This window comes from Mchenga conophoros, linkage group LG4, assembly GCF_057382185.1.
Source record: "Mchenga conophoros isolate Kocher_MC1m ecotype Shallow Benthic linkage group LG4, M_conophoros_male_GT1.1, whole genome shotgun sequence".
Lineage (NCBI taxonomy): Eukaryota > Metazoa > Chordata > Actinopteri > Cichliformes > Cichlidae > Mchenga > Mchenga conophoros.
The window spans coordinates 13,525,763-13,538,339 of record NC_140529.1 but is presented as its reverse complement, the minus strand read 5'-3'; the positions used below and the strand labels follow the sequence as shown (position 1 = coordinate 13,538,339).

The following is a 12,577-nucleotide window of genomic DNA, read 5'->3' as shown; positions in this document are numbered from 1 at the left end:
AGAATGTCTGTTTCAATAGAAGTGTAAAATTCAGGCTACGATGACTTAAAAAGTAATCACTGCGAAATTCTCTTGTTTGTCTTGCTTCATGTAAATATATCTCAGCTGAATACGTCCAATAATACTATCACTCCCCCTCTTCAGTTTCATCAAGTGCGCCTTTTCGCCAGTTTGTGTGCCAGCCCCAGCCTTTGGCAAACCAAGTGGAAGTCTATTAGACTTATCAGCAGCTTAGAGCTATTTAGCAGGTTAATTGGAATGTTGTAGCTGTGATGTCTGACTCCCAAGTGCTAATTAATTGTAACCTATTGCTCCTCCTCTTTGTCCCTCGCTCTCTTCTTCTCCAGCAAACTAGACGCTTTCATTTACGATGCGGCCGTGCTGAACTACATGGCTGGCAGGGACGAGGGCTGCAAGCTGGTGACCATTGGCAGCGGCTACATCTTTGCCACCACGGGGTACGGCATCGCCATCCAGAAGGAGTCGCTCTGGAAGAGACATGTGGACCTGGCCATCCTGCAGCTCTTTGGAGACGGTGAGCGAGCGAGCTGACACTCCACCGTTTAATGATGTCACGCGCGCAGCTGTGCTGATGCGATGAGTTGTATAATTACACATAAACGGATCGGATAGACGCAGAGATAAGACCAGCTTAACACAGACGTTAACAGATCAAAAACTTCTCCGTGACCTTGAGGCAAATATTAAAGGATAGGTGTGCCCAACTTATTCTGTTGACTTATTCTTTTGGGATAACATTGTGTTCACCAAACTGTTTAAACTGTGTTATGACAGCAGGACAAGCTGAAAAACAATTATCAGATGAACTAACCCAGGTTACTATCAGGCAAATTTGAAATTCAATGCACCTGAAAAACCTTACAATCCCTTGTTAGACACGAAAACCATTTGTGTGTACGGCTGTGCAGTACTGAGGGCATCTCACATGTAAGGGGTAGGGAACTCCAGGCCTCGAGAGCCAGCGTCCTGCAGGTTTTAGATGTGTCCTTGTTCCAGCACAGCTGATTTAAATGGCTAAATTACCTCTTCAACATGTCTTGAAGTTCTCCAGAAGCCTGGTAATGAACTGATCATTTGATTCAGGTGTGTTGACCCAGGGTGAGATCTAAAACCTACAGGACATCGGCTCTCGAGGCCTGGAGTTCCCCACCCCTGTCACATATGAACGAGCAGATAAAATCCCAGACAAGCAGCTGAGAGTTCGGATCTGACAAACGTGGCTGACCTGTGAGTTTATTTGAATGACTGAGTGCCTCATGTGTTTTTGCACCATTTTACTTTTCTAATCTTAGCTAATGACTTCATGTCTACAGTTTTCATACATTATTGCCAGCAGGAAAAAGAACTAACGTATGAAAATGCGATTTAAGTAAGAGCTATAATGGGGGGAAGAAAACTAAAGCTCCATCAATATGAACAGCTTGAGGCTTTGCTGTAGGCTCGTTCTTATGAATATTGTCCAGTGTAGACTTTCTTATTCTTCAGGTTCTGCATTTTTGATTTAAAAAAAAAAAAAGAAGCTGGACGAGCAATGATTCTCTGTTTATACTTACTGACCACCAATTGGAGATCTCAGACAAAAGCAGGTAAATTCAGCAGCTTTCTAAAGTCCTCTCAGACTTAATTCCTCCCCCGCTTTTTTGTTGGCATGTGAAACAGAGCTCGCTTTAAGTGAGATCATGTGACTGAAGCAGGAAGTTTAGGATGCTCCTCTGCCTGAAAAGCCTTTAGATTACTTAGGACAGGGGTCGGCAACCCTGGGCACAGCTGGCACGCGAAGGGTTAACTGATGGCACGACACGCAGTGAGTAAATCTGAGAAGGTGCATTAAAAAAATAAATGGCCGTGCCACCGGTGCACATCATATAGAGCGTTATTAAATGTATTGCTAATGCGATGGTTGATATGGCACATTAACTTCTGAGGAAATGTTAGATGGTACTCATCATCAGAAAGGTGTCCGACCCCTGACTTAGACGTATGTTTAAGGCTGTCTTGTCCAAAAAACTACAAAGTTTCTTCTGGTGAATTTTGCTGAATCCGATCGTGCAAACTGCTGTTTGATTGACTGTTTCCTTGGCAGCCGTGCACCCTTAAACAGAATCTCCACCAACATTTGACAGAGGAGGAGGGTCAGGGTCACTGGCTATACCTTTTTAACACCGTACGTTTGTCACTGGCTAGTTTTAAGGGTCATTTCACAATTTTTTACAAACTGCCTTTTTTCCTCTCTTGATTTTTCTCTCATGAGTTTGGCGGCGGTGAATCCACTGAGGTTAAACTAATAGACTTTCAATCCTCAACAGCATTCTTGACTTGCTGTGCTGTTATACTGAGATTTTTCTTGCCATGTGCTCCTTTCCGTCTACCAGGCGTTCTTTTTTGTTTGCTTTTGCTTTTGACTATGAACCCAACTGTTGATTTTGGCAAACCAACTAGCTTTGATACGGCTCTAATAATTTCTTATCTTCTTCACTTGCTCGGCTGACTCTTTGCTCTGCATATTGCCAGGGTGCTCCCACTCAAACTAAATGGTAACTGAATTAGCTACGAGCCTCATGTGAACTCTTCCACACCCCCAAAAAAAGAAAAGCCAATTTCGTTTTAAAACTGCTACAATTCTGGCACTGTGTGATAGAAGAGCTATATCTCACACACAGTTCTTTCTGTATCACTAGTGAGGCACAGAGCCTGAAGACTAAGAAATGTGTAACTGTCTATATACTTACAGTCTGGACTGTATTAGCGTGAAATACAGTATTTTCATGAATGTTTGAAATCCCTTCCCTTCACTCATGCAAGAAAAAAAAATCTCTCTCAGACTGTAAAATTGTTGATCTCACCCACTCCCATCTGTTCAGGAAAGGATTTTGGAGAGAGCTAGGATAAAAATCATACTTTTTCTTGTGCGTCTGCTTTGCTCTGCGAGTCAAATGTACTGTAAGTCCACTCCCACATATTGTATCTCAAATGCAGAGTGAAAAAGTAAAACGTTAGGAATACAAGTTGAAATTTAGCTCCCACTGTGGGAAGCTGGTGGTTTATGATCATGTTTGCCGTTTATGGGAGACTGTGCAAAGCTCTCCGGGGTTTGTTCTTTAGAGACACACTTTGTCCCAGCTGTAGCTGCAGCATTAATGAGTCTGTGAATGAGCAGGAAATAAAATGCGTTCCAAATGTTCATTTTTGAGCTCTTCGTCACGCACAGATTAAAACGTCACCAACAATGGCTAGTTGTGAAGTTTAACCACTTTAACAGCCTGGTTTTGATATACAGTTAATTCAGTATGGGAAGTGTAATGGAAGTTTTGTGTGTGTCTGTGTGTGTGTAGGTTCAAGTGCGTGTGGTGTAGCTAGTTTATTTGGGCACGGTCCAGAGTGTTGTGAGCATCCTGAGCCAAGGGCCCTCAGGGGCCTGCTATAGTGTGTCCCAGTTAGAGGTGCCAACATAGCTCCTGGTGTATTTCTAAACCGTGTGTGCATTAGTGTGCGGGTTTGTGTGTGTGTGTGTGTTTGCGTGCACATGTAAATATGGGTCAGCCCTCCAAAAATGAGTGTGTGTGTGTGTGTGTGTGTGTGTGTGTGTGCGCAATGGGCTACAAAGTAAAAGCAGTGTAGAGATTCTGATTATTTATGACACCGGTTTATTTTTATCAACCTACATGCGATTCAGGAAGAGTCTTTTGTGTGCTTGTTGCTTATTGATGATCAGTTAGGTTAGTCGTAGAATTAACTTAATAACCCGTCGAACTTAGTTGAGAGTAATTTATGTGTGTGCTTGCAAATGTGAATGTGGGTCGGCTCGCTGTAACATCCCCGTGTGCCACTGCAAAAGCATTAATACAGAAACTGAGCGGCCCTGTCTGGCCCCTCTCAGGATTTCAATGTCACTTTACCACGCCTCGCCATCCACTCCCCTCCTGGTGGCCTAGAAAGTGATCAGACTCAAGCGGCGAGCGCAGTGGCCTGATATGCAGGCTGGAAGAGAGTCGGGGTAGTTTGACGCAGGCCTGAGCAAAAAATATATCACAGCTGTCCTGAAAGTTAAACTGCAAAATTTCCTGTTTCACTTTTAAACGGAATCATTCGTTTGCTTCTGATGAACTTTTTGCCCTTGAAATCAGTGAAAGACCTGTTGCATCATTACAGAGATACCGGGCATCGGTGATGTAATAGTTACTTCTTATTCCGTCATAAAATATACTTCTTTAAGATTTTATATGACATTTTGTAACAAGGTTATTAGATTTTAGACAGTGACTAAAATTAAGAATAGGAAAGATGTCTGTATTTTGTTTATCACATAGCAAAGCTCCATAGAAGTTAAAGATGTAGTTTCTGGCTTAGATGAGACGATAGAGCCAACTCAGATATTTAGTCTGCATTTTAATCATTTACAGTATTGGCTCATTACGTGGCATAAAATTGCAATTTAATGTTTTCTGGAGATTAAACAAACAGATTATGCTAAGCTACTAACTAAGCTACTAGCTAAACTATTAGCTTATCTTATATCATACAAAAATCAAAGAAACGACTGACTTTGACGTGTAACTCTCTGCTCCCACAAAAAAAAACCATGTTTCAAAAAATGTTGTAATGCTGCTTTAAAGTGTAGAAGTCTAGCATTCCCTCAGAGTTACAGCAGATTGGTTATGCTACGGTCACACTAGGGAAAGCAGTTGTTGGGAGACCGCGGCATGACCGAAGTTATTAGAACATGTGCAATTAACTGTGATCTCATTGCTTTTTGAAATTTTCTTTTTGCTTTCGAAGATGGGGACCTGGTTTGCAACCACTCGCAGTCAGTTGCCAACTTCTATGTAACTTTGCTGCTTCGAGACATAAATAAGACCTAGTTGGTCTCTTAGTTGCATGCAATCTGTTTATGGCAATATGGCAATAAACTGTAATAAATCAGTAAAAATCACAAATCGTTGCCATATACATAGATATAAATTCTGAAATAAAAGTTCAGATTAACTACCTAAGTCTAGCAAGAACCTCGTAACCTCAAATTTTGAGATAGTTGCTGGAGGTTGATGATTTAATTCGATTATGTAGCGGCAACCTTGCTTTTTTTATTTATTTATAATACTATAACCAAAATATAGCAACCAGCTGAGTTAAGGAGTTGAGTCCCCCATTGGAAAGAGACCTCTGGTTCCCCAGAGGTTGAGTGTGCAACATCATCAACCAGTAGGAAATAGTTTGCTGCTGCAACATCTTCAATTGCCAAATGCAAAATGCAAATAAATAAATAAAGCATTTCCGTCACCAGGCAACCACCAATTTTTTTTCCTAGTTGTAAGGCGTTTGTTGGCCAATTTTTATTTTAGTGTGACTGAGTCATTAAATAACTAAACCAAACAGTGAAAATCCACTTGAATAGACCTAGACAACTGAAATTCCACTCACTTAATTTTGCAGTCTCATGTCATGGACTTGATCATTAAGCAGAGATAGCTATCATTTTCATCTGAGTCAGGAGCAGGTGACATGAGTCATGAGATTCATGTACAGGCTAGAGGTGGGCTGATCGATCCAAATTTTGATAGTATCAATACCAACACTGGTATCGGTATTAGATCGATACTAATGCAATTGGATCGATACTTTGTTTCTATCCTCATAGTTCAGTATAAATTGTGTTGAATAGATTTTTATTAGCATTTTTTATAATAAAAAAATATACCCCAAACATGCACTATGAAAAATGTCTGAACTTTTTTCTGTTCACTGTTACGTCAATTCTTTTTAGCCTATAGCACATTTAAACAACTGAAGCTGACACAAAGGCCTTTAAAGACAGGCACATTTACATTCCAGCTCTCTTAAAAAAAACCAGTACCAATATATAAGAACAAAATCACAACACTGTCATTTGATGTTCATTAAAATCTCTTCAGAATTTGGCAAATCAACGACGATTCAGCTCATAAATCATGACACTCTTTTATAGGTTAAAAGTATCGGTATTGACATCGGCAATACTGCCCTTAATTCGCTTGATATTGGATCGATACCAAAATTTGCAGTATCGCTCAGCAGTGCTAAAGGCTCCTAGAGATGTTAATGAATCTTGAGTTGAATGTTTAGAGGGATTTGTAGGGAGGGGTTTGGAGGACTGGAGGAAAGTTGAAGTCAAAAAGCTGTCAGTTACATTAACCTTTATTAACACTCCTTACAAGTCCTGAACAAACACTTAGGCTCAGGTTCCTTTATTGATACCCATAGGTAAATTTGTTTTGCAGTTCAAAGTGCAGGCAACCCTTCTACCAGACATCAAACGCCAATACTGGACAATTGTAACATAGACACAATAAGAAAAATAAAAGGGAAAAAAGTGAGAGTGTTCCAGTAAAAATAGTAAAAAAAAAAAGGCATATAAGCAGATTTGCTATCGTTTAATAAAGAATATCAACTAAGACAAAGTCGTTTCTCTAATGCTTTCTCCTGCATTTAAGGACTACAAACCTCTGTCCAAAGGGAAGAAGCTGAATATCCCAACAAAAGGGGTGGGAGTCATTATTTAAGATGGAGCTGGTCCTTCTCTGCAGCTGTCTGGTATACAGAGACTCTAAGTTGAGCTGTGATGTACCTCACAGCTTCCCTAACCAGTTCACAATTTGCATCACTTTGTTTCTGTCCTTCAGAGATAGGTTACCGTACCATGATACCAAGGAAAAGATAAAACAGACTCAGTAAAAGATCTATTAAATAGTGTCTTAGTCTCAGTCTTATCCGTGTGAAAGGAGGACAGTTTCTGTATGAGAGTGTGAAACACTGTAACCGTGTCATGGATTTTAAGCCAGTCAACTACAGTTGTTGTCTCCTCTCACTCTGTATTCTCTGATGTCCATTGAACAACAAAAAGATGAGCAGGTTTTCCCACTAAAATCAGCGCTAAATGAAAACTAATGACAAAGTGGCATACTGACTCCCAGGAGACAGCCCTAACTAGAGATGCCACTGTCAGAATAGCTGCACAAGGGTTCCAGTTACTGTTTATCAGTAGATCTAAGTAGAGACAGCTGGGTGATGTATCTGTATTTATGCCTTTGTGTGCAGTGCCTCTTTTTTTTACGTTTACATGCTGCGGAGACGCTTGTTGATGCTCAGAGGCCAGGCTGGGCTGTGTGTTGGTGGAGTTGCGCTGACGTGGAGCGACAGCGGCTGAATGTATGATTAATTAACCGACGCCTGTCCTGCCACAGTCAGCTTTGATAGAGAACAGCTCGTGATGAAACAGAAGGTGACCCACAAAAACAAGCACAAGCTCGGGGACTAGCGTCAGATGCATACCAGATACCTATATATGCAATTATTTGGAGAAAACAATGCAAATAAGACTAATGTGATTAACATGTGACTGGTGGCATGTGTGTTTTGCTCTTCCTCTGTCTGCTGTGAAGCTGCTGCAGAATTTAAGATCTGTATTTCACTTCTAACCACCCTGACCCCCCTTTTCTCTTCTGCCCGCCATCTTCCGTCTTCTCTTCTTCTGTTGCATCATTTTCTCCATCCCTCATGTCCTCCAATACCCATCTTGTTATTACATCATGTCCCTCTTCTCTACTTTATATAATACTTCCATTCCCTCTTTTTCACACTCCTTTCTTTACTTCAATTCCACATCTCAAACATAAAAACACTTCCCCCACATATCCTCACTGTGCCCTCCTTCTTCTTCTCTTGTCCGTCCACGTACGCCCCTCCTGTCTCACCTCCATCCAATCCCCTCCTTGTTGGCCTGCTCCTCGTCCATCTCTTCTCACCATCTGTTTCTTCCTTCGTCCTGTCACTTTCTCCCTCCCTTCGTCTTCTTCCCAAAACCTCATGCCAATACCTCTGTCCAGGTGAGATGGAGGAGCTGGAGTCCCTCTGGCTGACAGGGATCTGCCACCATGAGAAGAATGAGGTGATGTCCAGCCAGCTGGATGTGGACAACATGGCTGGCGTTTTCTACATGCTAGGTGCTGCCATGGCTCTTTCACTCATTACCTTCATCTGTGAACACTGGTTCTACTGGCAGCTGCGCTTCTGCTTCATGGGCGTCTGCTCCGGCCAGCCCGGCTTCGTCTTCTCAATCAGCAGGGTGAGAAAGGGTGGGGAAAAGTGGGCTATTATAGCAAGAAAAGGCTCTTTGTTAATACTTTGACCCTAGCTATCCAAATAAGATAATAGCTGCATGTTGGAGTACCATCAAATACACAATTTTTCAATTCAGATACTTCAGTATGTGTATTTCATGTTGTACCCTTCGTATCATTGCTACATATTTACTTATGTAGTAAACATTGTGAGTTGGGGTGCTGATTTAGCTCACTGTAATGAGCAGGCAACCATATGCCGCATAGCAAAGGGCTGCGGCCGCATGTCTTCCGCTTTCTTATCAGTCTTCACTGTTTATATCAAAAAGAAAGCCATAAAAGGGCCCCAAAAAATATTAAAAATAAATCAAATATTCTGAGTTAGGGCTAGTTACACAGGCCTAGAGACCTGTTGGCAACCTTGACTGGTTGCAAGTGGTAGATGGTAGTTGCTGTAAAATCTATTGCTAAAGCTAAGTCATCTAAAGCAGTGGTCCCTGACCTCTTTTGCGCCACGGACCGGTTTAATGTCAGGCAATATTTTCACAGAACGGCCTTTAAGGTGTCGGAGGATAAATACAACAAAGTAAAATGATATAACCAAGACAAAAACTGTGATATGTTGTAAATATAATAATAAACGTGAATTCACTGTGTAATTGTGTAACTTTATTAGCAGCGTCCTCCTGAAATGCACCAGCAACATTGAGAGTAACGTCCTCCTCTCTCAGGTAAACCAAGTTAATGATAAAAACCCTGAAAACCATAAATTTCACTCCTGAGCCTCAAATCTCGCGGCCCAGTACCAAACGGCTCACAGACCGGTACGGGTCCGTTGCCCGGGGTTTGGGGAATGCTGACCTAAAGCCCCTGGTAACCACTGGTCACTAGGAAAAAATGTGTATTCCCTAACCGACTGGCCAGCAGTTGTGGGATGTTGCTTTCTGTCGCTTGGTAGAATTAGTTACAGTATACAGTGTTGCATCAAAAACCCATTTACAATTGCTTTGGTCACCCATAGTGGAAAGTTTTAAGCCTAATTTTAAAAGCAGAGAGGGTGTCTCTTTCCCAAATCCAAACTCGGAGCTGGTTCCACAGAAGATATTGAGAAAAGCCAAGAAAGACTATTATAATAAACTTTTTCAGGAAAACAAGAATAATATTAAGGGCATTAGGAATATTTTTAAAGAAGTATTGGGTAACAAGAACACACCCTCAGATCGGCCTATTTATTTCATTAAGAATAATCAAGTTGTTGATGACAAGACTGAAGTAGCAAACGAATTAAATTCCTTTTTTGTAAATGTTGGACCCACTTTAGCAAATTTAATTAGAAAAAATGACGACCCAGAATATGAGAAAGTCTAGAAAGGAGAAAGTAGAGTGCTTAATTCTATATTCTTAGCTGATATTACCATAAAAGAAATAGTAGCAATTGTAGAAAACTTTAAAAATAAAAAACCTACTGACTGTGATGGTATAGACATGGTTATAATTAAAAAGACTTTAGGCTGTATAAGTATTCCTCTTTGCTATATTTTTAATCTCTCGTTACAATCAGGAGTATTTCCTGATCGAATGAAAGTGGCAAAAGTGATACCCTTGTATAAATCAGGAGATAAGCATAGTTTTAACAACTATAGGCCAGTGTCTCTTTGTCACAGTTTTCAAAAGTGCTTGAAAAACCTTTTGCGCAAAGACTTGATAGTTTTATTGAAAAAAATCAACTAATAAATGAAAATCAATTTGGATTTTGTAAAAATAGATCAACGGCATTAACATTGTTGACTTTCATTGACGATATTTCATCTGCAACCCATAATAATAAATACACAGTTGGGGTATTCGTTGATTTAAAAAAAGCTTTTGACACGTTACAACATTCTATTTTGATTTCTAAATTGTATAATTATGGTATGAGAGGAGTGGCATTGAATTGGTTAAGGAGTTATTTAGAAAATAGGTCGCAATATGCACATTATCTCGGCAATACTTCTGAAAGATTGAAGATTGTATGTGGCGTTCCTCAAGGTTCTACTTTGGGACCTAAACTTTTTAATTTATATATTAATGATATCTGTGACGTATCAAAAAGGTTAAGTTTTATTTTATTTGCAGATGACACAAATTTTTATTGCTCAGGAGTGAATTTGAAAGATTTGGTTGAAATTATGATTTCTTAGATGTTAAGATTAAAAAAATGGTTTGATGTAAATAAATTATATTTGAATCTGACAAAAACGAAATTCATGATATTTGGCAATCGTGTAAAGGAGGAAGAAGTCATTATGTCCATTAATGGAGAATTGATTGAAAGAGTTACTGAATTTCGCTTTTTGGGTGTAATAGTAGATGAAAATTTGACGTGGAAATCACATATTGAGTATATTAGAAAGAAGATGGTTAAAGACATTTATAGTTTGGGAAATGTAAGAGATTTATTAGATTACAAAACAATGCACATTTTATATTTTTCATTGTTTTTCTCATACTTTAGTTACTGTGTCGAAGTTTGGGGGAATACATATGAGAATACTATAAAACCTCTAAACTTATTACAGAAGAAAGTGATACGAATGATTCATAACGTTAAATATAGAGAACATACAAATAAATTATTTATAAAATCCAAATTATTAAAATTAGGAGATTTAGTGAAACTACGGACACTATTAATTATGTTTAAGGCTAAAAATAATATTTTGCCTTTTAAGTTACAAAGAGTCTTTTTAACGTGTTCGGGGGGAGAAGATAGCAGAAGGAAATTTTATTTTAAGCATCAGCTAGCTAGGACTACACAAAGATTAATGAGTCCAACGGTTAGGGGTATACGACTGTGGAACTCTCTTCATTATAATTTAAAGAATTGTATAAATTTACATTGTTTTAAAAAGTGTTACATGTCTAAAACGATAACTCAATATGAAGAATGTGAATAAAATTGGTGTTAATAGAAAAAAGATCCATTATTTTTTTGCCTCATTTATTTTATTTACTTATCTTTTCTCCTTGTTACTATGTGGAGTGGTATATTCTGATTGTAAATTTGTTGTTTGGTTTGAGTTAGGACTTGAAATAAGTGTTAATGTTAGTTTGTTCCTTGATTTTTGGTGCCGACTTACAATATAAGTTGGATTGTAGATAGGGGGCAGGGTTTAATAAGAATATTTTCTTCCTACTGCTCCTTTTCACACATGGTTGCAGTGCTTTACTGATAGAAAATGTGGTTGGTTTGTCTGAAAGAACTAGCTGTGGAAACTGTTGTACAAAGTGTGAAATAAATAAATAAATAAATAAATAAATAAATAAATAAATAAAAACTGAACCCTCTGCCTCCCATTCTACTTTTAAATACTTTAGAAACCACAAGTAAGCCTGGGAAGAGGGAAGTGCTTTATTGGGGTGACAAGATACTTTGACGCCCTTAAGATAAGATAGAGTCTGATAAAAACTTTTTAAGTGAGGAGAAGGATTTTAAACTAATTCTAGATTTAAAAGGAAGCCAGTGAAGAGAAGCCAGTGTGGGAGAAACATGCTGTCTTTCTAGTTCCTGTCAGTACTCAAGGTGCAGCGTTTGGATCAACTGACAGCTTTTCAGGGAGTTTTTAGGATTTCCCTATAATAATAAATCGCAACATTCACCCTAGAAGTAATAAATATATGAACTAGCTTCTGAGCATCAATATGAGACAGGATATTTCTAATTTTAGAGAAACTGCACAAATGGATATTCGTTCGCTATATAAGAACACAGAGGGACATATTCTGGTCAAAAATAACTCAAAAATTCCTCACAGTTTGGTGTAGCGCCCTTTTTGCCACTTATTTCACCCAACAACAGCCAGCAAGCAATTGCCTAAAAGTTGGGAAATATACATTTTTTCCCTGTGGTTGCTAGATGGTTGCCAACCAGTCTCTAGGCCCATCTAACTGAGCCCTTAGCTTGTATTGGCAACAAGGCAATAATACAACAATATGCTTAACTTACAATATAAGGCCTCAATTAACAGAGTTTTAAGTTTTTTACAACGATGTCGGGGGTGCAGCTCCATCTAGTGGCAGATGGCTGCATAATATATTGGACACAACAATTTACTGGTATTGTGCATCAATTAAAATGTAAACAATTAGATTAAATGACTAGTACCTCTTGAAGGCTTAGCGACTAGTGATAACAGTTTCCACAATTTTCTTCATTGTAATAATTATTATTGTCAGCTCACAGGTATGAATGACAGCAGCCAAAACAGTACAGTTATTTGGTCGTGGAAAGGCTGCTCTAAAGTAGGTGGTACAAGACATCCAGCTGGCTATAATTCAAATTAACCTCTGCGTAACTGAATCGTCCTCGTCTGTGAAGTCACCATCATTACTCATTACTTCATTACTGTCTCTAATGGCTCACAAATGAAGGTGCTTTACTCTTTAAGGCCTAAGAGATTCTAAGAATTCAAAGATGCATT

General features: G+C 39.1%; 1 protein-coding gene across 5 annotated transcripts in view; it reads left to right on the top strand.

Annotated features, from left to right (window-relative positions):
• grin2ba (glutamate receptor, ionotropic, N-methyl D-aspartate 2B, genome duplicate a) overlaps positions 1-12,577 on the top strand; it is a 141,668-nt gene that overhangs the window by 117,102 nt on the left and 11,989 nt on the right. For all 5 annotated transcript variants that reach the window (XM_085270467.1, XM_085270468.1, XM_085270464.1 and 2 more), the window contains 2 exons: positions 348-535; positions 7,881-8,119. In XM_085270467.1, coding sequence (XP_085126593.1) covers positions 348-535; positions 7,881-8,119 — 427 coding nt within the window. The remainder of the gene's footprint in view (positions 1-347; positions 536-7,880; positions 8,120-12,577) is intronic.